This window comes from Archocentrus centrarchus, chromosome 19 (genome assembly GCF_007364275.1).
Source record: "Archocentrus centrarchus isolate MPI-CPG fArcCen1 chromosome 19, fArcCen1, whole genome shotgun sequence".
NCBI lineage: Eukaryota > Metazoa > Chordata > Actinopteri > Cichliformes > Cichlidae > Archocentrus > Archocentrus centrarchus.
Genome location: NC_044364.1, coordinates 9,838,223 through 9,864,273, shown reverse-complemented (window position 1 = coordinate 9,864,273; position 26,051 = coordinate 9,838,223). Strand labels below are relative to the sequence as shown.

Genomic DNA, 26,051 nt, shown 5'->3' with positions numbered 1-26,051 from the left:
TCCACATTCAATGTTTGAGATTAATGCTATTTATTTTTATTAACTACCATCTCTGTTATGCCCCACAGCAATAAATAAATGAGCACACAGTCCTTATTAACAGAAAGCAGGTGTAGTTTATTGAACCACAGTTTGCTCTCTAGACTTACATCATTGTCTGGATTTATTTCTTTAGTTTGCTCATCAGTGCTCCACTTGAACAGTATTCACAAAGTGGAAGAGGGAGAATATATAGGTGCACCACCTCTGACCCAAACTGTCAAAATATACAATTTTCAGGTAGGTAATCATTCATTTCTCAGTGTCTTGACACAATGTCCTAAAACTCTGACAGTAAGTATTTTACCATCAAAGAATGTCTCCACAGATCCTGGCACAGAAAACCAATTATAGTTACAGAAGATTTCCAAATCGGGTAACATTCAGACTTCAAAAATGACGTTGATTTCTGAGTCAAAGTAAATGAAGCAAAGTCACTGAGATTTTATTTTTCTAAGTTTTTAAATAAAGTGTAAGTGAACTAGAAATCTGTTTTGCATTCCTTCCTGTTGAAAATGTACCAAATAAATTGATCTTAATACTGTTTTTTTTTTAACCAATTAAAATGTTTGCAAACAAGTTCCCATTTACAAACACGAACTTCTCCTTTACAGTGTAGAGGAGATACTGCTGCTAATAGTTATGTTAAATAGGGAAGTGTTTTAATTGCGGTGCTTTGCATTTATCAGTTTCACACTTAGAGTGCCTTGTGAAAGTATTCGGCCCCCTTGATATCAATAGATCACATTGATATCAATAGATCACATGATAGGGTCTTGGTATTAGAGGTGAAGATGCCTCTTGCATGAGAGGTGAAACGATTTCTAAAAGAATTCAGATGTTCTTTTTTTTTTGTGAAGAATCAACAACAAGTGGGACACAATCGTGAAGTGGAATGAAATTTATTGGATGTGTCAAACTTTTTTAACAAATAAAAAACCGAAAAGTGGGGCGTGTAATATTATTCGGCCCCTTTACTTTCAGTGCAGCAAACTCACTCCAGAAGTTCAGTGAGGATCTCTGAATGATCCAATGTTGTCCCAAATGACAGATGATGATAAATAGAATCCACCTGTGTGTAATCAAGTCTCCGTATAAATGCACCTGCTCTGTGATGGTCTCAGGGTTCTGTTCGAAGCGCAGAGATCATCATGAAGACCAAGGAAGACACCAGGCAGGTCTGAGATACTGTTGTGGAGAAGTTCAAAGCCGGATTTGGATACAAAAAGATTTCCCAAGCTTTAAACATCTCAAGGAGCACTGTGCAAGCAATCATATTGAAATGGAAGGAGTATCAGACCACTGCAAATCTACCAAGACCCGGCCGTCCCTCTAAACTTTCATCTCAAACAAGGAGAGGACTGATCAGAGATGCAGCCAAGACGCCCATGATCACTCTGGATGAACTGCAGAGATCTACAGCTGAGGTGGGAGAGTCTGTCCATAGGACAACAATCAGTCGTACACTGCACAAATCTGGCCTTTATGGAAGAGTGGCAAGAAGAAAGCCATTTCTCAGCGATATCCATAAAAAGTCTTGTTTAAAGTTTGCCACAAGCCACCTGGGAGACACACCAAACATGTGGAAGAAGGTGCTCTGGTCAGATGAAACCAAAATTGAACTGTTTGGCCACAATGCAAAATTATATGTTTGGCGTAAAAGCAACACAGCTCATCACCCTGAACACACCATCTCCACTGTCAAAAATGGTGGTGGCAGCATCATGGTTTGGGCCTGCTTTTCGTCAGCAGGGACAGGGAAGATGGTCAAAATTGATGGGAAGATGGATGGGGCCAAATACAGGACCATTCTGGAAGAAAACCTGTTGGAGATCTGAGACTGGGACGGAGATTTATGTTCCAAAAAGACAATGATCCAAAATATAAAGCCAAATCCACAATGGAATGGTTCACAAATAAACATATCCAGGTGTTGGAATGAAAGTAAAGGGGCTGAATAATATTGCACGAACCACTTTTCAGTTTTTTATTTGTTAAAAAAGTTTGACACATCCTATAAATTTCATTCCACTTCACGATTGTGTCCCACTTGTTGTTGTTTCTTCACAAAAAAAAAGAACGTCTGAACTCTTTTAGAAATTGTTTCACCTCTCATGCAAGAGGCATCTTCACCTCTAATACCAAGACCCTATCATGTGATCTATTGATATCACCTGAACTAAGGTGTGAGTGGAGGTTGGTGCCTGGGAAGGGTTCTTACTGTAGGTGACTGACAGCGAATGTTTTAAGCCACCACCTCTGTTCAGCGACGGTCAATCACAGTGGACATAGATGGCAACTTTTACTCCTTTCAACCCATCTGTCATCTCAGTCCAAATTGTGAACATTAGCGTCCTTGAAAGAGTGTCCTTTATCCTTTAGGTGTCAGAGGGAGGCTGTGTGGTAGGCAGAATTGGACCCAAATACAGGATACATGACAAGAAACTTAATGTAAACTACTCAAAAATGCAAAATCCCTAAGTCCAAAATGCAAGAGCCTTGTTACCAAAAAGGAAAAATTCAGGGGGGGGCACAGCTTCCAGGAAACACAGACGACACAACAATGAACAGAAGAAAACTGAGGGTTTAAATAAACACAAGGTAATTAGAGAGAATAGAGACAGCAGAGAAAAACAGGCAAATCAAATGAGATTAATGAAACAAGGGAAGCAAAACTAAAGCCTGTCAAAATCAAACAGGAAGCGACCAAACATGACATGAATGTGAATGCGGGGGAAATTATTTCTCTAGTCGGCATTTTCTGTATTCAACAGCTGTGCACATGATGTGATCAATAACAGAGGCACATCATATGATGTGCACAGCTGTATTCACCTCCCCTCCTCAGACCCCGGATAAGCGGAAGAAAATGGATGGATGGAAAATAAAAGCCTGTAATAGAAGTCTTTTATTTTATAAGTCCATGAATAAGTGAGATCTGCACACATGAACACAGTAAACCTTGAGAGGGTGCGTTCTGTGTGTGTGTGTATGTGTGTGTGTGTGTGCGTGAGCGCATGTGGGTTTGGGAGCCGGGGCGGGTGCCTAAAAATGTGTCCCCATACACCTCAGAAAGTATATAGCTGCGCCCCTGGGTGAAGAAGTAGTTTTTTCTTGTTGAGGTGGCTCTTCTATGTTGTGCCATGTGTTTGTGAAGTGGCTGTTTGGTTTCTCCATTGTAGAGGTCCGAGCTTAGCTTGCGTTTGGGTGTTTTGCCCTTGAGATGAGCCAGTTTTTGTTTTGGTGTGTGGCTGGGTCTGAAGTATACTGGGATGTCAAGCTGGGAGACAGTTCTCCTAAGTTGCTTTGACAAACCTGCTACGCAAGAGATAACAATGTTGTTCTGTTTGTCATTCTCATTCTCTGTAGTCACTGAGGAATATGGTTATTTTGGTGTTATAATTAGTGCAGTTTTCTTGTTTTCTTCCTTTTATCAAGTGTCTTTTATGAGTGTTTTAACAAATATTGAATGCTTTAAATACAGCACCAGATTTTGCAGTCAACATGTCCCTTGGTTTGACAATGAAAAGTGATCCTACAGCACAAAACACTCTGGTGAGTTGGTGAACTGCACACATTACCAGTACTTTGTTAAAATCAGTGAGGATCAAAATCCTCTCTACTCTGTGTGCCAGATGTCTTGTTATAGCTAGCTTTTTTCCACATTTGGTTGATCTTATATTGAATGAACCATTGTTTAAATCACAGGGAAATAATCAGCCTTGACAGTTTGACTTTGTTTGCTCTCAGGTGTGTGGTCCAACCATTCCAAAGGACTGCAAAAGTATCACCATGTACAATGGTGTGTGCTTTGAGATGGATCGTGACAATAGATTTGGACAAGCCATGCCTTCTTCTCTTCAAGGTAACAGTAAAAAGAGTTTGTGAAAAAGGTTTGATAATATCCTCACACACTCTTTTTCTCACACACACACACACACACACACACACACACACACACACACACACACACACACACACACACACACACACACACACACACACACACACCTACCTGATGTGGAGGGAAGTTTTACTGAGCCTCTGGAAGCTTTTCTGGAGTGACTTGGCCTTACTCTGTGTCATCAACACTGAAACTCCTTACTGTCAATGATTGTAGCCCAGTGCACACAAAGAAAAGGGCACGCTTGTTTTTTCTATAGTCCCTCATGCAGATAACTGAATAACCATTGTAACTGGTTATTGGCAAATAACAACATAATTGTAACTGTAATGTGATAACTGCATTTAGTAATGCATTTGGTAGTTGTTACATTACTGAAAAATGTAATGTGATTACTGTACACAACACTGAAAACCAGAGAAGGGAGTTTCTTAAGTAATTCAAAATTAATGCAAAAAATCATAAGAATATCTCTAGATATTTTATATAAACTTTACTAAAATCTCTATAAGCAGTCAAATAAGCATGAACAATAAGACTGGGTTAAATAGACTGTATTCACCAAATAAATGCATTCTTGTTTCAAGAGGACATTAAAAAAAAGTTTGTAAGTCTGTGGTGTTCATAGTTCATGTACTGAGAGGCCCAGAGTCCTTTTGCCTGTAAGGTATAAATGCAAGGAAAAGTTTTAAAATAAACCCTTAAAAATTAACAAAAATTTTAATCAATTTCTTTAATAGAGTGCCCGCTGCAAGCAGACATCGCCTTCCTGTTGGATGGTTCAGGCAGTGTATCTCGTACTGATTTTCAAACAATGAAGATGTTTGTGAAAAATTTAATCCGGCCATTTCTCTCAAGTGATGCACAGGTGAGACACTGTAGTCCCTCTGTGAGTGAAATCATACCACAGACATAAACGAGTTACATTTTCATTTCCTTTTTGTTTTATGTTTTTTTAATCTCCTTTTTTTTTTTTTTTAAGTTTTCTGTTACCCAGTTCTCCAGGTCACCGCAGGTACATTTTTATTTTATGACATTTTCCTCATCTGGATCAATGGAGACTACCATCGATGGGATCAATCAACAGAGGCAAACTACTTACACAGCTAAGGCCATCAAACATGTTGTGTAAGGGATGCAATGATATTACTGAAGCATTACAATTTTATATATTAGCCTGTCTTTTCTGGCAGCTTTTGCAATCAGAATCATGATCTGAGTGCACTGTTGTGCCAAACATATTTGCTTTTCCAAGATCAGCTCTATAAATTAGGCTCCTCTAGTTAGTGTTCTTCTTTTAAGTTTATTTATTTATATTATTATTCACATGAGTGCATGTGTAATTTGGCAATGCCAGAGCTGACAGCCAGGGAAAAAATAGCTAGAAAGAAAAATAGAAAAGGGGGAGAAATAGGAGAACAGAATAGGAGGACATAACACAAGTAGAAAAACACAGTGGTTCACCAACTACTACACAGTGGTTCACCAACTACCCCCCCCCCCCCCAAAAGCCAGCACCGACCCTGGAACACAACCAGCACAGTAAGTGGGTCTTAAGAAGAGATTTAAAATGGTTAACTTATTGTCTGAACTTCATGTTTCATTCCCAGAGGTGGCAGAAGTACAAATATTCTGTACTTAAGTAGAAGTACAGTTATTTGTGTTAAAAAATACTCTGGTAAAAGTTAAAGTACTAATTCAACTTCTTTACTCAAGTAAAAGTGAAAATGTACGGGCTCCGAAATGTACTCTAAGTAAGAAAGTAAAAGTATCTCTTTGAAGGACATTTCTACCAGCTATTTTGTGCAAAGCTAACTGAACCTTGTGCTATATTAATGTAATAATAAAATAATATTATTACATGAGAGTACAAACTTTATTTCAATCCAAATTCTAATTCGAATGAATGCACTCAGCTTGAACATTGTTATGTAAGACATGAGCAGTGAAAAAGGAAAGATAATTTTAAAAAAGCTCTGATGTTTTGAAGTATTCTACAGAGTGGATGAGATGACCCACACCAAATCTAATTTCGAATACTGGCAGAGCTAAATTTGCAAAAAATAATATTTGTATTTGCTAGTTTTGCACAGTACAAAAGTCTAACCAATCATGCAATTGACCCTATGAACACAAGATGCACTGTAAAAAGATGTGTTGACATTAGACTTTTGTTTTCTTGATTTTACAGGGAAAATGTTTTCATACAAAGAGGTTCCAGACCAAATGTGAAGAAGGTCTTGATAGTAATTACTGATGGAGAATCCCATGACCGGAAGGATCTGGGACCTGCAGTGAAACTAGCAGAGAGTAAAAAGATTGTTCGATTTGCTATTGGGGTAAGTACTTCTGTTATTTAAACTTGCAAAATTTTGAGTTTCATACTAATGGTGTGTTTTGCTCAGTTGTCAGACTTCCGTCACATGATGCTGCACTATCTGGAGAAAAGTACTGGCTCACCCACTCAGTAAACCTCTATTATTTTGGAATAATAACACTTGCAGTCAATCATGGAATACAGTACCACACTCAAATTCAGTGATCTCTTTAGAATGACTCATTCTTTCACAAATATTTGTAAAGGGAGACTGCATAGCTAGGTGATTGATTTTTTTTTTATGCCTGTGGCAATGAGACTAGAAACACTTGAATTCAAAGATCCACAGGTGTGACTATATATTTGCCACACTTTCATATATACACCGTTGTCCATATAATGAAATTAATTAAATCTAAGCCTATGCAAACTTGAAAAGAGGTTTCTTAAATAAATGTCAAAGAAGAATTATTGATGGAAACATTGATGGGCTGAGTGGGTAATGCAAATGCAACCAGTTCAGGAAAAAAAAAGGAAAACAGACAAAACGATTGAATAGAATAGAATAGAATAGAATAGAATGCCTTTTATTGTCATTATACAGGATGTACAATGAGATAGGAGGGCCACTCCTGTTCAGTGCCATGCAATAGAAAATCAAATTCTCTAAAATAAAAAATAAAAATATTATAATCTAGTATAATCAAGAAATATACAGAAAATAAACAATGTATAAAATATACAAAAAATAGAATGTATAAAAAAATATACATACATTGGTGCATCTGTACATTGTAAGAAAAGTAAATAAGTGCATACTGTACATATAAAAATGAAGATGATGAATATTGCACTAGTGAATGAATACTGGATATTACCAATATAGGAATGTTAGATATTGTTCAGTATGAATAATCTAATATTGCACAGAGATGTGGGTGTTGCACAGTTACGGTGGGTGAGTGTGTGAGTTCAGGGTGGTGATTGCTCTGGCGAAGAAACTGTTCTTGAGTCTGTTTGTTCTGGCTTTGATGCACCTGTAGCGCCTGCCAGAGGGCAGCAGGTCAAACAGGTCAAAGCCAGGGTGTGAGCTGTCCTTGATGATGTTCCTGGCTCTGCTGATGCAGCGGAAGGTGTAGATGTCCATCAGGGAGGGGAGAGGGCAGCCAACGATTCTTTGTGCTGTCTTGACTACCCTCTGAAGCCTGACCCTGTCTGCCTCAGTGCAGCTGCCGTACCATACTGTGATACAGTAGGTCAGCAGGCTCTCAATGGATGAGCGGTAGAAGGTCAGCAGCAGGTTTGAGTCCAAGTTGTTCTTCCTGAGGACCCTCAGGAAGTGAAGTCGCTGCTGAGCCTTCTTGATAACAGCTGTGATGTTATCTGACCAAGAAAGATCAGCAGAGATGAGGACACCAAGAAACCTGAAGGTGTGGACCCTCTCCACGCGCTCGCCGTTGATGTAGAGGGGAGCTGGGTCAGTCCTGTGCTTCCTGAAGTCGATGATGATCTCTTTGGTTTTCATGGTGTTCAGTACCAGGTTGTTCTCTGAACACCAGGCTGTCAACTTCAGGACCTCCTCTCTGTAAGCTGCCTCATCTCCCTTTGAGATGAGTCCGACCACTGTGGTGTCGTCAGCAAATTTGACGATGAGGTTGTTATTGTGGAGCAGACTGCAGTCATGGGTGTAGAGGCAGTAAAGGAGGGGGCTCAGCACACAGCCCTGTGGGGAGCCAGTGCTCAGTGTGCGGGTGGAGGAGAGATGGGGGCCAAGTCTCACAGTCTGGGGCCGGTTGGTTAAGAAGACCTTGATCCAGGAACATGTGAGAGGGGGGAGGCCCAGGGTGTGCAGTTTGGTGGTGAGAATGTCCGGGATGATTGTGTTGAACGCTGAGCTGTAATCCACAAAGAGCATGCGAGCGTAGCTCTGCTGCTGCTCCAAGTGGCTCAACACAGAGTGGAGAGCTACAGCGATGGCGTCCTCTGTGGATCTGTTTGCACGATATGCAAACTGATGGGTGTCGAAAGTGGGGGGCAGATGGTCTTTGATGTGCTGGAGAACCAGCCTCTCAAAGCACTTCATGATTACCGGTGTGAGGGCCACAGGGCGGTAATCATTTAGGCTGGTGACAGATGACCTTTTGGGCACGGGGATGATTGTGGCTGTTTTTAGGCAGGGGGGGATGACTGCTTGGGCCAGGGAGAGGTTGAAAATCCTGGTGAGAATCAGGGTGAGCTGGTGGGCACACGCTCTGATCACCTTGCCAGGTACTCCGTCTGGTCCGGCAGCCTTCCTGGGGTTCACTGCCAGGAGCACGCGCCATACCTCATGCTCCTGGACAGTGAGTGGGGTGCAGCCTAGTGGGGGGGCAGGACTGGAGCAGATGGGTGGTCCTGAGGTGTCTCAAAGCGAGCAAAGAAACAGTTAAGTTCCTCTGCTAGTGACACACTCAGGTCTCCTGCAGTCACATCACAGCCTCTGAAGTTTGTGATGTTCTGAATGCCCTGCCACACCTCCCGTGTGTTATTGCTGGACAGATGGGACTCTATTCTCCTCCTGTAGTCCGTCTTGGCTTTTTTAATTCCTCTTTTCAGGTCAGCTCGAGCAGCACTGTACAGAGCTCTGTCGCCTGACCTGAAGGCAGCATCACGGGTTTTGAGGAGTGAATGGACCTGGCTGTTCATCCAGGGATTCTGGTTAGGGAAAACCCGGATGTTTTTGCTAACAGTCACATTTCCGATACAGAACTTAATGTAGTCCAGTACCGTCCCTGTGAATGTTTCTAGGTCCTTGTGTTCGAATAAGTCCCAGTCTGTGTATGCAAAGCAGTCCTGTAGGTCGGAGAGTGCGTTTTCAGGCCAGGTTGTAATGGTTTTTACAGTAGGCCTGGCTCTCCGTCTGAGGGGGGTGTATGCTGGGGTGAGCAGCAGGGAAAGATGGTCGGACTGGCCGAGGTGGGGGAGGGGTTTGGCTCTGTAAGCGTGCTTAATGTTGGAGTAAACATGGTCAAGAGTGTTCTCCCCTCTTGTAGAACATTTGACATGTTGGTGGAATTTCGGGAGTACAGTCTTTAAGTTGGCCTTGTTAAAGTCTCCCGCGATAATAAGAAAACCGTCGGGGTGGACCCGCTGCTGTTCGTTAATGGCGTTCAGCAGGAGAGCCAGCGCCATGCTAACGTTAGCATCGGGAGCTATATACACAGCTGTGACGATCACTACTGTTAGCTCTCTGGGTAGAAAAAAAGGCCGACATCTTACAGACATGTACTCGAGGTCTGGGAACAATGTTTGTCTATGATTGTTCCGTTGTTACATCAGTCCTCATGCACGTAAATACAGAGACAACCTTCCCCGGCTCTTACCGGAGTCCTTGGTCCGATCTCCGCGTAGCAGAGTGCGGCCTGCTAGCTGCACACTAGCATCGGGAATCTGCGGGTTTAACCAGGTCTCGGTGATAATCATTACACAGCAGTCATGAACATAGCGATTTACAGCCAGCTCTAACTCTAGGTTCTCTGTTTTATTTACCATGGACCTGGCGTTGGAGAGATACAGGCTCGGCAGAGGAGGTCTGTGTGGTTGGCATTTCAGCTTCAGCATAAAGCCGGACCTGCAGCCTCGCTTCTGCTTCCTCTCCCTCCGCCGTCGTCGGCGCCTTCCAGACCCGATAACAATCCACGGAGCACCCGGCGGTCTCGCTATGTTGTCTGGGATGTTATGAGTGTAGTGAAAATCACTCGATACTGATATCTTGTGCCGGTAGCCAATGTCCACAAGATCCTGGCGTGTGTAGCAGTTGTTTGCAGAGACAAATGCACCAAAACTAACAAATATGAAATACAAAAAGTACAAAAAAGAGCACCAAAAGGAAGAGCCGTGAGCCGCTGCGTCTGTGCGCGCCGCCATCTTGAGGAATTGGATTGCATGAGATAACTATTTTGATTGCATGAGATAACTATTTTGTGGATTTGTGTTCTATTCACTTAGACTGTATTAAAACTTACATGTAAATCGTGTTATAAATGGGTTGAAAAGCTTAGGTTTATGGACTGTAATTTAAGAAAATCATTTTGCACAGTATAAGAAGTCAAAAATAATTTTTCAACAACTCTAGGTGGGGAATGCATTTACTTCACCTGCAGCAAAGCAAGAACTGGACACCATTGCATCGTCTCCCTCAGACAAACACGTGTTTCGAGTGGATAGCTTCAACGCACTTGAAAGAATAAGCGAGAATCTGCAGGACAAAATATTTTCCATAGAAGGTACAAACATAAATTTATTGTTCCAGCTGTTAAATTTTCTGTTAAGGTTCTAAAAATTACAATTCTTACATGTTAAATATTACTTTCTGCTGCTCTCTTATTCTCATGGGTTTCAAAAAACAAACAAACGTGAATAAGGCAGCAGCAGATGCCCTTCCTAAATCAACCACAAAGAGATTTACAGTGGGTAAAGTAAGAACACATCACCAATTTTCTAAGTAAATATATTTCTAAAGGTGCTATTAACATGAAATTTGCACCAGATGTCTATAACAACCCATCCAATCCACACGTGCAAAGAAATCAAACCATAGATGTCCATAAATAATGTGTAATAATGGGAAATGACACGAGGAAAAAGTATTGAACACATATAGAAAGGGATTGGCAAAAAGGCATGGAACTTCATGTCATCTGCTGAAATCTATCAGTAATTAGAAAGCAATCCTCCCACATATGAGCTGGTTCAGTCCCAATTGCTGGCCTATAAAAAGGTGTCTTATTACCAAGGTATTAAACAAGAAAAATCTCATGATAAAACCAGTGACCTATCTCAAGACTGTTATTGTTGCAAACCATACTGATGGCATTGGTTTGAGATGAATTTCTAAACTAATGAAGGTTCCAACAATGTTGTTTTGGAGCCATAATTCAGAAGTGGAAAGAACATTATTTCACCATTAACCGGCCACAACCAGGTGCTCTCTGCAAGATTTCAGACACAGAAGTGAAAATAATTATCAGACGAGCTGTCCAAGAGCCAAGGACCACTTGTGGAGAGCTGCAGAAAGACCTGGAATCAGCAGGTACAATTGTTTCAAAGAAAACAATAAGTAGTACACTCAACCGCCGTGGCCTGTATGCACATTCACCACGCAAGACTCCACTGCTGAAGAAAAAGCATGCTGAAATGCATTTAAAGATTGCTGAACAACAATTAGACAAGCCTGTGAAATACTGAGAGGTTGAGATCAAAGTTGAACTCTTTGGATGTGATAATACTCACCATGTTTGGAGGTCAAAAGGCGCCCAAAAAACACTATACCAGCAGTGAAGTTTGGAGATGGGAACATCATGGGCTATTTTCCAGCATACGGCATGGGTACGCTTCTTATAACTGAAGGAAGGATGAATGGAAAAATGTACTGAGACATTCTTGATATCTGCTGCCATGTACCAGGATGATAAAGATGGAATAAGGGTGGACATTTCAGGAAGATGATGATCTCAAAAACAAAACCAAGGAAAGTCTTAATTGGTTTCAGAGAAGATTATTACATTAATGAAATGAACAATTAACTATCAGGCACTTTTAAATTAACAGCAAAAAAACAAACTTAAATGACTTCTTGAAGCATAATCAAAGAATGAACTTGTAAAGTAGAATTTGTTGCATTGGCTATCTTTTCCCTTTACGTTACAGGATCTCAAAGCGGTGGAGAGTCACTGAAAATGGAAATGTCTCAGGAAGGATTCAGTGCAGCTTTTGTGCCTGAGGTCATTAAAACTACCAGAAACTCACCACACAGTCCAGTCATAGAAAGATTCACACGTGCCTGTGCTGCACTTTTTATTAAATACAAGCTGAAAGACAGTTATACAGTTGAACACAGTCCAGATTTAAAATGTAAAATAAATTGTATATAAAATGTATTTTCTGTCTACACTGTAGGGAATTCAAATGTCTATTGTTGGTGCAAACCAGTGGAAGGGAGGCTACGTGCAGTACACAAGGGGCCAGAAGGTGAAGACATATGAGGATGTGTCTTTGGAGCCTGACAGTTATCTTGGTAAGAATATTACACTTTTAACAATCTAACTTAAACACATAATCATATACTGTGAAAAGTATCTGCCTGCTTCCTGATTTTTTCCCCCATATTTGTCACAGTTACATGTTTCAAATCATCAATTTAATATTAGACAAAAATAACCCAAGTACATAGAAAAATGCAGTTTTTAAATAAGCCTGTTTGACAAATTGAAGTAGGCTAAAAAAAAATCTCAAAAAGCAACACATCATGCCACGATCTGAAGAAGCCAAATAATTGATGGGAAATAAATTAATTGACATCTATCAGTCTCGAAGGAAAATCTGAATATAAACCCATTTCAAATGCTTTGAGACTTCAGCAAACCTTGGTGAGTCATTATCCCCAAATGGAGAAAACTTGTGGACCTTCCAAGGAGTGGCTGACCAACTGGCTAAATTAGTCCAAGAGTGAATTAATGACTCATCCAGGAGGTCACAAAAGGACCCACAACACCATCTAAATAACTCAATTGTTGCAGTTGAGGTCTGTGTTCATGATTCAACAATAAGAAAGAGACCGGGCTGCTTTGCTGCTTCAGGACCTGGATGACTTGCCATAATTGATGGACCCATGAATTCTGCTCTCTACCAGAAAATCCTGAAGGAGAATGTCCAGCCATCAGTTTGTGCCCTGAAGCTCAAGCACACTTGGGTTATACAACAGGACAATGATTGGATACACAACAGCAAGTCCAACGCTCAATGACTTGAAAAAAAGAAGAAAAAAAAAGGTTTCTAGGCAAAGTCTGGGCTTAAACCTGATGAGATGCTTTGGCTTAAACAAGCCAAACCGTCCTGTGTGGCTAAATAAGAACAATTATGCAAAAAAGAGTGGGTCAACATTCCTCCACAGTGATGTGAAAGACTCACTGACAGATTGCAAATGCTTGATTGCAGTTCTTGCTGCCAACGGTGGCACAACCAGTTATTAGATTTAGGGGGCAATTACTTTTCCACACAAGGTCCCAAAGGTTTGAACAGCTTGTTTCCCTTAATAAATAAAACCATCATTTAAAAACTGCATTTTGTATTTACTTATCTTTACTTATTTAATGATCTTTGTCTAATATTAAAATATCATCAACTTCCTAAAATAAAGTTTAATAAAACATTTTGATATTTTCTTTTTTTTTTTTTTTTTTTTTTTTTTAGCTTAAATCATCATGTTTTTAGTATTTTGGTCCTTTTTGTGTGTTTTCTCTGAAAAACTTGAAAAAAAAAATTCATGTTTGGTGTAGACCCAAAATACATTTTCACAGCACTGTACATACACAGCTCTGCTGCAACTCTTTCACCTAAACAAGTTGATGAGTTTGAAAAATGGACACAGTTGTGAGGAAGAAATAAAGAGTCTTAATCTGCCTTTTGCCCACCTAAATTCTAGGTTACTCCATGGCAATTGCTAAAACCCAAAGTGACTCTCTGACAATTGTTGGTGCTCCAAGATATAAACACAGAGGAGTTGTGGTCGCTGTTAACAGACAAAGTGTTGAAAATCAAAAGATTGAACCCTTTTCATCACAGGTATATATTTACAGTACGACAGATCTGAATGACATTGTAAACTTTATATAAATTATTTTCTCAAATAAAAACTTATTTTGTGATTCTTTTCATTAATAATTTGTTGCTTACACAGTATCAGACTGGTGAATATTTCGGGGCAGAGGTGTGTGCCATGGACTTAAATAATGATGCCATCACTGATCTAATCTTCATATCTGCCCCAATGCACATGGAGCCTGATGGAGAGGGAAGAGTTTATGTTTGCAGACTAACTGGTTTGGTAAATCACAGTTTGATCTACTGCGGTGAAATGAATCAGTTTGTCTACATTTTAATAATTATTAAAGATTTGCTCTCCTTTTATCCTTTTAGTTTGTTGAGTGTAATTTTAATGAACCATTAATACTCAGAGGACGTGCAGCTGTCAAAGGAAGGTTTGGCTCTTCTCTTGCTGTGCTGCCTGATCTAAACTCAGATGGATTCAGGGATTTGGCAGTTGGAGCACCTTTGGAGAATGATGGTGAAGGCAGCATCTACATATTCCATGGAGAAGGAAGAAGAATCAGTCCTACTTACTCACAGGTACACAACATCGAAGAGTTTACAAATATGACTAAATACATCTGTCATGTAACATCAATATCTATACAATCTGCAATTTGATTAAATAAAAGTATTTCCCTGTACACAGAGAATTACTGGCTCTGAGGTTCAGTCAGGACTGAAGTTCTTTGGCTTATCAATCAGTCAATCATCGTTTGACCAGAGTGGTGATAAACTGCCTGACTTAGCGGTGGGTTCAAAGGGCAAAGTTGTCTTACTGAGGTAAGTTCAAGATAGTCCAGTCATGCATTATTATGATCTCTGGCAGTTCTACTGTTTTTGTTGAAGTGCAACTTTGATGAATGCGGTACTGGTTAAAAGTTTAGGTCAATTTGAAAGGTCATTGTTATAGAATTCAATTCAATTCAATTCAATTTTATTTATATAGCGCCAAATCACAACAAACTGTCGCCTCAAGGCGCTTTGTATTGTGGGTAAAGACCCTACAATAATAGAACAATACATACATTTTTATATAAAATAGCATTAAGTCGATCATAAATGGTGGAATTTATAAATTGTAGAATGTTGGTAGAACATGGGAAAGATTACATTGTTGGGAAGCCTTGTTACTAATTTGGGTCAGAACACCAAAATTAAAAATCCAAATGTTGTTCACATACATTTTCCTACTTTCCAGATCAAGACCCATAGTGATGGTAGAAGCTGAGGTGTCATTCAGCCCAAAGCAAATTCCTACTCAGAATGTAGACTGCTCAAAACCATTGGAGAACACAGCTACAATCTGCTTTACCATGAACAGAGTGTCTACAGTCAACACAGGTTCATCATTCTGCCCACTTTTTCTAAACTACAAAGCCACTGCATCAGTTCATTTTTTTTAGTGTATGTACATTTGTAATACTTAAGTTAAAATGTATTTATTGCAGCTCAAGCAAGGATTAATTATATTTTAACACTGGATGCCACTCGCAAACCTCCAAACAGCCGAGCTTACATCAGTGGGAAACAACGAGAGCAGTCTGGATCAGTTACTGTTGACTTGGGGGAAAAAAAGTGTTTAACTCTGACATTCCATATTGAGGTAAAACCTAACATCAGAAAAAAGTACTGCAACCAACAAAGGTTCAACTCATTAAACAAAAGATTTTTTTTAATCAATTTTATTTTTAAGAATCCTCCAACACTGAATTGAAGCCTAACACTGCTCTTTTCTTGCAGGCCTGTCCAGAAGATGCTCTCAGTGCGCTTTCCAATGAGCTCAAATTCACATTTGGTGGTTTGCCCTCAAACACAAATCTCAGGCCAAGTCTCGCCCCACAGGCTCAAACAACCACTTATCCTGTAAGTAACCATTTAAAAACCTTATTAACTGAATAACTTAGTCTATTCTTTATGATTTTATGAGAGCAACTTTAGCTTTGCCCTTAAATTTTCTGAATTCATTTCATTATTGGCATGGAATTGACCAATACCTATTGGAGAGACTTCCACTGATGTACTGGAAGTCAGTGAGGCCCCATACTGCAGTGGCATCTCCCTACAATGAATGCAGACTTTATAGTTTTCTACTTTTACCTTTACTTCCCATGTAACTTTGTTTTTAACCAGTGATGGTATAGTTACCTTGAAAAAGTAGTCCGACTACTGATTACTGATTACTCCTTTAAAAAGTAACTTAGTTACTTTACTGATTACTTAATTTTAGAAGTAACTAAGTTAGATTACTAGTTACTTTATTAGTTACTTTCAACAGCTGCCGGTCTTGTGCCAAAAGTGATCGTCTGTGATAAAGTGATTCAGATGTTTCTGTGTGCTTTTATGTGTAATGTCTTTGCTTATATTGCTAAACTGAGTGCAGTCAACATGATTTATGAGTGGCTTGGCCACTTCAAATATCTTTATATAACTGTGATGTTATATTTGTTGTGATTTCTGCAGCCTCTGAGCCAGATTTCTGTTTAAAAAGATATTTTTAATGTCAGACCGTTTTTACCTTGGAAAAAAAAAAAAAAACGAATATGTAAAAATCACTTTGCCAAAAACTGAGTGGAGCATCTACCACTCAGTTTGAGTGGTCATGAATCACCTGATATCATTCATGAGAGATGTGTTTGATATATACTTCACAGATTATAGGTCAACAAGTCATTTACAGCCGTTTAAATACTGGCAATGATTTTTATTCATTTATTTTTTTTGGCAAATACCGAAAATTGCTGTTTGGCAGACGATCACTTTTTGGCACAATACCAGCCTCTACTACATACTATAGTAGAGGGCTTTTCAACTTCTTCAGCTCTCCCCCACTTGGGTGCTGGGGGGCTCCTGCATTAGCCGCAGCTCTGCTTCGCCACTGTTGCGACTCGCTCTGTAAGTTTGACTGCGCCGTGACTCCAGATGTTACTTCATGTCTGACGTAGTGTTTTTGAAGCTAGATAGCACTTTGTCGCCAGCACAAAGTGCACAGCTAACCTTGATGTTGTCATCTTTAGCTGACACAGACTCACTATAGTGTCTGTATTTCAGCTGGAAAACGCGCATCTCTCTCCTCCCTGCATTGTTTACATTTGTGTCGCTGTGCTGTTATTGTCCTCATGCTGAAAACGGGATTTAACTGTCGCATCTGCCAGACGTCATTACCCGAGATGCAAGAAGAAAGCAAAAATATATCTTTGTACTGAGGAAAATGCAAAAAAGTAACGCACAGTGACTTGGATAAGTAACTTTAATCTGATTACTGGACTGCAAATAGTAACGCGTTAGATTACTCCTTACCGAGAAAAAGTAGTCAGATTAGAGTAACGAGTTACTAAGTAGCGCGTTACTGACATCACTGTTTTTAACAGTGCGCAGTTCTCAGCTGAATCCACAGTAATGACAAACTTCAACTTTGGAAAGAATTCTAAATTAATTAAATTAATTGTTTTTACTGCCATAAAAGACTGTAGAGTTTGTGTAATCAAATGTGCAAAATAATAAAATAAAATTGACACCTATACAATGTTTCATTTAGTCTGTGATTAATGGATAAAAAAAAAAAACTTTTTCCATCGTTCTCTCTTTTGCAGTTAGGTTTTGAGATCAACTGCGGCACTGACAACAAATGTGTTGACAACCTGAAGGTAGATTTCAGCTTCACCAGGTGAGACTCAGTTACAAAACTTAAGGTTTGCTCGTGCGTCTGGTAACCTGTTAGACTTAAGGGCTTGTACAGTAAAAGTGATCATGGAATAAAAGACTCAGATATTTATGCACAGTTTATTATTTAATCTATAATATTTTGTATTTCAAACTGCAATTTGAAGGGAAGAAGAAAAGAGAACTTGAAAAAATAAATTTTTCTTCAAATGTGTTGCTTAACACTACATAATACGCCATCACTAATATTAATAAAATTGATGACACCTTTAGTAGTTTGTTGTATTTTATGCTAGTCAGCAAATGATAGCATAGCTCAGTGAAATAAGATGGCAAAAATACCTTCTCACTGAGCAGCAGCATGTTAGTTGAGCTGAATAATAATATGGTTCATCAAAATTTTGCATCATGTAACATTTGTATGACTTGTTTTCTTCTCCTTCTATTCTCCTCCTTCATATTCTGCCAGATCCTCAGAGGTTAAAGTGGGCATTGATGAGCTTTTGGATGTCACAGTCACAGTGGAGAACAGAGGGGAAAACTCCTACAACAGCCGTGTTATTCTCACCTACCCAGCTGGACTCTCCTACAGGAAGTTCACCATTCTGCAGGTAAGGCATCAGGATCAAGTCTGTATCAGTTCATCACTGATCTGCTGCTCTCCCAATGCATCCAGCAGTTATTTTGTTTTCTAATAAAGGGAAGAATTGAGTGCAACTCCTTGGACAGTGAAGATGGTTTATCACGAGGAAGCACAGACTGCTCTATTGACAAGCCAATTTTCAAAAGCAAAACTAAGGTTTGGTTTTTTGGACAAATGATCTTTTCTCACTTCTGAACAGTTTAAAGGCAAAGAGCAGTCACTCTCATCTCTCTCCTTCAATTAAGGCTTCCTTCATTGTGTCCTATGGGGTTGACACCAATAGTCAGCTTGAGAGGAAGATTTTTGTCACTGCAAATGCCACCAGGTACTCTTGTTCCTTTGTTGCAGGTACTCTTCATTTAAGCAACAAGCCTGCAGATACAGTACAAATAATTTCACTTCTCTCTTTCAGTGGAAATCAGGAGCATGCTGCTACAAGTGAACTCTACAAAAAGAAATCGATTGATGTGAAATACAGCATTTTTATGACATTTGAAAGGTGTGTTGTTGTTCTGTTCTTAACAAAATAAATCATGTAGACATTAACTAATGTTTTATTACATGGTATTAATTTCATGTTTAAAATGTGTCTGTTTAGCTCCCTCAGCTACAACAATTTCACATTTGGGGTGAATAATTTACAGAAACCAGTCCAACAATCTATCCAGGTAAAATGTAATGAATACAAAGACATGTGATTTTGTGAATTAAACTTAACTCTCATGCTTGGATTTCTTTTACTTTTCTTCCCATCTTTTAGGTTACAAATGATATCAGAGCTCTTAATTTCACTGTGGTGATCAGGGTTCCAGTGAAGCTCGGTGAAAAAGACATTTGGGTGGATTTGAACAGTCTACAGGTAAAATATATGTCAGAAGTTTTAGCTGCTGACTCTAAAAAATGGCTCAATCTTAGGTATGGATGAATGGATGTGTTAAAATTAGGACAAATCAAAATTCCATAAATGAAATGTATTTCAGATCGCAGACTGTCAGAAATCAAATGGTGAAGAATCACCTATCAGAGATTTTATTCGTCAGATACAAAAAAATAAAGTAGTGGTAAGTATGCCCCCAAACTTTAGGTGTTAAAATTTCACCTAAAATATGTTTAAAAAGTCAGCTTACATTGGATCACAGCTTGTGTTACATTCACTCTTCTTTTAAATCTCCTACAGGACTGCTCTGTAGCCAGGTGCAGAGTGTTCAAGTGCAACACATTCATGGGAATACGGGAGAGCAGGACGTATGAAATCTCTGCCAACCTCAGTTCACGATGGATAGAGCAGGTAGTTGATGGGAAGTTTATGATAAATGCTAGATTATTTTTTAACTGTTCCTGAGTATAAACTATGTAACTGCTAAAATCTTTGGGTTTAATAGTTTTCCTACAAATTCAGGCTCATCTGAATATTTTTTTTTCCTAGATTGGACTTCAATCTGCCAAATTCCTCTTGACCAGCACAGCCAGTCTGGAGTACGACAAAAACCAGTACATCTACTTTTCAACAGGGTCCAACAACAATCCTCCAGTTCGCAAGGTGATTACACATTATTTTCTCTTGTTTGATTTATAAGAGCTTGAATGTCATCCATATTCTGTCACCTCATCTCTCAGATTGAGGCAGAGGTAGAAGTGTATCCTAAACCAGATTTCACCAGAGCGATTGTCGGAGGATCCCTGGGAGGGTTGGCTTTACTGGCTTTACTCACTGCTGGCCTGTATAAGGTGAAAGACTCTTCTTACACTTTTTTAATTAATTACTCAGCTTAAAAAGTTATTAGAGAACAAGTCCAGTTATGAGAAAAACTTTACAGGTTATTATATTCGCTCACATAATGTGGTTATTTTCATCCACTTTTATTGCAACTCTAATGCTCAACTGCTGAATTTTTGTGTTTTGTTTTTTTTTCATTTCTTGCACTCCCAGGCTGGATTTTTCAAGAGTAAATACAATCAGATGATGAATGAAAATGCAGAAGGCAGTCCAGATCCAGGGACTGATGCAGGGACTGATGAAGGTGCACCCCCAGCAGAATAACAAAGATAATATTTGTGCATAGTTGGCCATTTAATTAATATGGAAGCTATAAACAATCCTGATACTTTTAGGAATGAACACAGTGTGCAGAAATGTCCATGCTACTGCATTTGATACAGTAAACAAGAAACAGCTGTTGCTGTGTCTGAAATCACTCCTTCACTCACTCATTCACTATTACCTATAACCGAGCTTCCTACCTGGTGGTCAGGACCCTCAAGACAAAATAAAACTAAAATATTAAAGAAGATTATTTTTTTACAAAGTACCTTTTAAACGTGTTTGATTTAAGCTGTCTGAGCAGAAAAATACTATTACCGGTCATCTGCTTAAGGCAAAGCATCACAAGAAGATGCTCAAAATAAATGTAGTGAACTACTTTATATTGTCAGAAGTATTCAATCACTCATCCAAATCAGTGAATTCAGGTGTTCCAATCACTTTCATGGCCACAGGTGTATAAAACCAACCCAACAGAACACCTTTGACTTGAATTAGAGTGGAAACTGTGAGCGAGGCCTTCTCGTCCAACATCCGTGTTTCACTTCACAAATGCACTTCTGAAAGAATGGTCAACAATTCCCATAAACACTCCTAAACCTTGTTGAAAGCCTTCCCAGAAGAGTTGAAGCTATTATAGCTGCAAAGGGTGGGCCGACATCATAGTAAACTCTGGTGATTAAGAACGAGATGTCACTCAGTTTCGTATGCATGTGAAGGCAGAGCGAGCGAACACTTTTGGCAATATAGTGTACCTGAGCAGATGGAAGTGATTTTTGACCCAGTCCTGTGATGCATTATGGTCGCAACTTTAAAGTGTGTTTGCAATAGGACTTTATGTGCAAACATTGGAGAGAGCTTGTTTAAAAGTTGTTTGTTGAACATAACATTCATGCCATCATGTATTGTAAAATGCTTGAAATTCAATACATATACATACTTGCTTGCTTAAAAACATAAAGACTTGCTTTATTCAGGAAGCTGTGTTGTGACTTTGCTTAAAAAAAATCCATACTTCAATGCTTATTATTTATTGTGTGTACATGGAACATATTTCATTTTTGCTTTCATGACTCGTTTTCCCCATTTTTAGTTAGACAGATAACAGCAGTGTGGTGTACAGACTAAACATGTTAGTGCATAACCAGTTTATAAAAAAAGAACACAGAAGAACATTTGTGTGGGGAATGTGGCATTAACTGGAACCATTAAACACCATGTATAATAAGTAAGGAAATGAGCTTGATTGTGTGGTTTTCCTCTTGGAGTCCTCCTTGCAGCATCCTCCTATGGGACTGTTGAAATATTTAGGGTAGAAATGAAATGCCAGTGTGCGTCTGCGTCTGAGTGAGGCATTTAGGACCAAGAAAGAGAAAAACCAAAGATCTGTGTGTATTATGTTTCAGATGACTTTTTTTCATAGATTGAACGTAGATCGATCGATCTACGTTCCTACCCTCACCTATGGTCACGAGCTTTGGGTAGTGACCGAAAGAATAAGATCGTGAATACAAGCGGCAGAAATGAGCTTCCTTCGAAGGGTGGCTGGCCTCTCACTTACAGATAAGGTGAGGAGTGCAGCCATCTGGGAGGGGCTCAGAGTAGAGCCGCTGCTCCTCCACATCGAAAGGAGCCAGTTGAGTTCTCTGACTCACAGGGATTGGATGAGAGTGCAGACGAATGTTTTTATGATTTGATCGTGTTATTAGGAAATCTGTTTCAATTTCTCACACTTAGAAAGCTCATAACTAAGCATAAGAAGGACTTTAAAAATAAATCATGTGAAGCTTTGCACCTCAGATATTTATCTGATGTGAGGTTGTGGTGACAAAACTTTACTGCCCATTTTACTGCAGCTGCACTCCACTTTATCAGTGGAGGGCAGTTGTAGAAAAAGAGGGTGATTGAAAAGTGGTGGTTGTGTGATTAAATAAGCATGCATAGATAGGAGATAATACAACCAGAGTCACTTTTACACATCAGATATTCTCACTCACAAGGGCTGGATGAGAGTACAGACAGTCAGCCAAAAAGGACAGAATTTAAAAAAAGAAAGAAGAAGAAGAAGCAGTAGAAGAAGAAGATCTTGCAGTAACATGAAGACTGAATGCAAAGGAATGCTGGAGGATAAAACTAGAAAACAGAAGGCTGAGACAGAGGAATGAACAACACTTTGGGAATCAAACACAGATACGAAACTCAAAGTGGGAACTGAAACTAAATACAAATCAAGATTTCAGAGCCAATAATAGAACAGATACAACCTAAATAGGCAACCAAACTCCATAAACATTTGACAAGAAATAGAACTCAAACACTGTAATAATGGAAACGTGAAGCAAGGACCGAAAAAAAATCAGCTTGGGAAAGAATGACAGCTTATTGCAAGAAAACCCCTGAAGTAAAAACAGAAAAACAAGATTGAAAGTTTGAGAGCTCAAACTCACTTTCTGAACAACAACAACAAAAACAACAACAACAACAACAAAAATCTAAAAGTTCAATAGTAGTAAGCCAGGCAGTAAGTCTTTGGGCAGTCCTCGTCCTCCAATCTCAGATCGTCTACCAGAGGCCTGGAAGCACACTGCTCTGAGTGTTCCGATTATCACGAGGACCACTGTTGCCTTCACCTGTCATAAATAGGCTGTATGGCAGGCAGGGTAGGACCCAGGACAAAGGAGACAGGATTAACTCAAAGAACTGGCTTTAATGAAGCTTTACTAAATAAGAAATCCCCAAAACTTAAACCAAGGCTCGGAGCCAGAAGGGATAACACATCATATTGAAGTCCTAAGCACGATTGTCAAGTGAATAATCATTCACAGCCACAATGTTCAGAACTTTGAAATGTCTGGCTTTAGTGCCCTCTAGTGGTAATAAAAGAAACTGCGGCTGTACTGAAGAACTATACTGAAAGTAACACAGATTACTGTATCCATTTTCCTGTATGCGATTATAATTAAAGATGCTATAATACACACACACACACAATTACACTCAATGAAAAAGTTTTTTTAATAAGAATACATTTTGTTATAAAAAGTGACACTGAGGCACATCAACATAATATTATATATTCTGGTCCTTTTCTGAATATTATGAAATATTGACTGAATTATGACAACTCATGACAGGTTGTATCTTCATTCCCTCTCTGGCCCTTAACAATTCTTTTAAGATCCCGGGTTATTCAAAAATGTCCTGGGTTTGAGCCCTGCACACCCAGGACTAACAATGCGCCTCATAAAATGAACAGTATGTTGAACAACATTCAGTCACATCATTGCTGAAGCTCAGTGCAAATTGGAAATAGAAGGTTCAGTTGAAATCCTGATCATGGCATGGATTTACTAAATTAGTCCAACTACTAATCTTGCTAAAGGTTAGACATTTACAAAGTCAGAGTCACTGCACTTTGAATCTGTTTCAGTTTGTCTCAGACACAGAAAAGACTGTGTTAGGTTGTGATGGCAAAAGTGCACATCAGTGGTGTGAAAAGAGGGGGACTTCCCGAAAAGACGGCAGACTGAACAAAGAAGCATGTTCAGATGTGATAAGATGACAATACAAGAGTCAACTGGTTAGTCATCTACAAGCCAGGCAAAGTTCACAAAATAAGTAGTTTTAGTAGTAATACTGAATACTACATTTTAAAAAAACTTTTAGATTTTTATCAAATGTTCTGACGGGGTCTGGATGAGAATGTAGATGAAGTGAGGTTAAAAAAAATGAAAAATTAACATTTAATTTTTGGGCTTTGTTTTAAATTAAGAGGATTCTCTGATATAATACAAATGTTTACATTATCATATTAGTAATATTCCATCCATCCATCCATCCATCCATTCGCTTCCGCTCATCATATTCAGGGTCGCGGGAGGGCTGGAGCCTATCCCTATCCCTGTTGCAGAGACAAACAACCTTTCACACTCACATTCATGCTCTCATTCACACCTATGGGCAATTTAGTGTAGCCAATTAACCTAACCCCAGTAAGTGCATGTCTTTGGACTGTGGGAGGAAACCGGAGTACCTGGAGGAAACCCACACAAGCACGGGGAGAACATGCAAACTCCACACAGAGAGAGGGAGAGGGAGAGGCCTGGGCCAAGGTGGAATCGAACCCAGGCCTTCCAGATGGTATTCTAACTGTGAGGCAGCAGTGCTAACCACTGCACCACCGTGCTGCCATATTAGTAATATTATTAATTAATAATAGTAATATTAAAAAACAAAATGAACCTTTTTTACAAATAAAAGACATTAGTCCTGCAGAAAAACATTAGTCTCTGGATTTAGAGGTTATTTTTTTTAATTCAAGTTAATGATTTTATTGATCTCAGTGCTGCCATTTATTTCTAAGCCTAAAAGTAAAAGTATCCAGTTTAAAGTTTCAGAGCTCTAATGTGCAGCCGTCACCTTAGAAAACATCAATAAACATGCTCAGCAATAAAATTATTAACTTGAATTAAAATGTTTAGCACTCTGCACTAGATTGCCAGATTAATGATTTTCTGCAGGATTAATCACATGTCCTTTTTGCAACCTTAGTGTACTTTGTTATATTTTTAATGTTCTTTATAGATTTTTGATCACCGCATACTCCAGAGACGTTATCAGATGATGATAAGTGATTAAAATCTATTTTTTAAAAAAAACAACTTTTTTTTTTTTTTTACAAATAAAACGAGCTTAATCTTGCAGACAATCTTGGAATTTAGTGGAAAAACATTTTACTTCAAGGTGGTGATAATAGATTTAAGGTTAGCGGAGAAAGTGCTTTTTAGTTATCAATATTCAGTAGTAATATTCAATATTCAGAGTAATTTATATCAGAAAGGGTGAGAAACTGTGTTTAAGTCTTTGTGTTTATCAAATTGGGTGAACCCCCAAGCCTGGGGAAGGTTATACATTCAGGTTTACTGCACACTGAGTCTGTTTCATTTTCTGTTGGTCAGGTAGTTCATAAGAATGCAGACTTAAAAAAAAAAAGATGTGAAACTTTGCACCTTAGATGTCCTCAGATCATTGGGTGTTAGGTTGACAAAAGTGCATATTACTTGCAGCAAAAGAGCGTGAACTGCATGCATAGATGTCAAAAGATGTCAAAACAAGCAGAGAACTTGTTAGTCATCAAGCAGCCAGGCAAGGCTCAGAAATTATTTTTAGATGTTCAAACTGTTTCTGAATACTGTATTTTTAAACCCTGCAACATACTGTGTAGCGAGTTAGTCATGACGACGTGGAAAGTAATTGGCTTCACTCTAAACTATATTCTCAACAACCCTTTGTTAGTTTCTTTTGTCTAATTTAAAGTGATAGAAATAGTGTTATCTAAATAAAACCAACTTTTCAGCAACTTTCACACCTGCAAACAACAAATGAAGATGGAGGGTTTTGTTTGGTTATTTTTGTTATGGATGGACAGGCTTCAGTTTTCTTTCTGCTTTCTTTCTCTTTCTCTCTGCTTTGTCTCTTTTTGTCTCTAAGGCTCTCAGGTGGAGTGTGGGCTGGCGCTCCCTTTCAGGCCCTCCTGCAGGCAGAGTCCTGAATTCCTGGGCTTTTTAATGAACTATCCTAGTCTTCAGTAAAGAATTAAATGGCTGAAGGACTGGATCATAATGAAACACCACCACCATCACAGTTTAGTGTGTAATGCAATCAGTGCTGTCAGTATTGTAACTCCTCCTACAAGACATCCTCTAAATGACTGTCTTAGCTTTGAGCAGTCACATTGTGATTTCTGCATTGCTGGTTTCAACTCCTTCCATGACACTATCAGCAGAAGTAATACCTCACTCACCTGTCATTCATTTTT

At 39.0% G+C, this 26,051-nt stretch overlaps 1 protein-coding gene across 3 annotated transcripts in view; it reads left to right on the top strand.

Moving 5' to 3' along the window:
* Positions 1-21,441, top strand: part of LOC115798177 (integrin alpha-M-like) — a 65,891-nt gene extending 44,450 nt beyond the window's left edge. For 2 of the 3 annotated variants that reach the window (XM_030754926.1, XM_030754927.1), the window contains exons 4-31: positions 176-279; positions 3,524-3,594; positions 3,790-3,904; positions 4,684-4,811; positions 4,926-5,071; positions 6,135-6,282; positions 10,375-10,525; positions 11,949-12,022; positions 12,198-12,315; positions 13,723-13,862; positions 13,978-14,124; positions 14,217-14,426; positions 14,536-14,669; positions 15,088-15,230; positions 15,338-15,492; positions 15,630-15,752; positions 17,480-17,553; positions 18,019-18,160; positions 18,250-18,348; positions 18,438-18,517; positions 18,605-18,691; positions 18,791-18,860; positions 18,953-19,051; positions 19,173-19,253; positions 19,370-19,480; positions 19,619-19,732; positions 19,810-19,920; positions 20,123-21,441. In XM_030754926.1, the coding sequence (XP_030610786.1) occupies positions 176-279; positions 3,524-3,594; positions 3,790-3,904; positions 4,684-4,811; positions 4,926-5,071; positions 6,135-6,282; positions 10,375-10,525; positions 11,949-12,022; positions 12,198-12,315; positions 13,723-13,862; positions 13,978-14,124; positions 14,217-14,426; positions 14,536-14,669; positions 15,088-15,230; positions 15,338-15,492; positions 15,630-15,752; positions 17,480-17,553; positions 18,019-18,160; positions 18,250-18,348; positions 18,438-18,517; positions 18,605-18,691; positions 18,791-18,860; positions 18,953-19,051; positions 19,173-19,253; positions 19,370-19,480; positions 19,619-19,732; positions 19,810-19,920; positions 20,123-20,233 (3,286 nt within the window). In that variant the 3' untranslated portion in view covers positions 20,234-21,441. The remainder of the gene's footprint in view (positions 1-175; positions 280-3,523; positions 3,595-3,789; positions 3,905-4,683; positions 4,812-4,925; positions 5,072-6,134; positions 6,283-10,374; positions 10,526-11,948; positions 12,023-12,197; positions 12,316-13,722; positions 13,863-13,977; positions 14,125-14,216; positions 14,427-14,535; positions 14,670-15,087; positions 15,231-15,337; positions 15,493-15,629; positions 15,753-17,479; positions 17,554-18,018; positions 18,161-18,249; positions 18,349-18,437; positions 18,518-18,604; positions 18,692-18,790; positions 18,861-18,952; positions 19,052-19,172; positions 19,254-19,369; positions 19,481-19,618; positions 19,733-19,809; positions 19,921-20,122) is intronic. The other variant, XM_030754929.1, reaches the window with a different exon arrangement.
* The last annotated feature ends 4,610 nt before the right edge of the window (positions 21,442-26,051 follow it).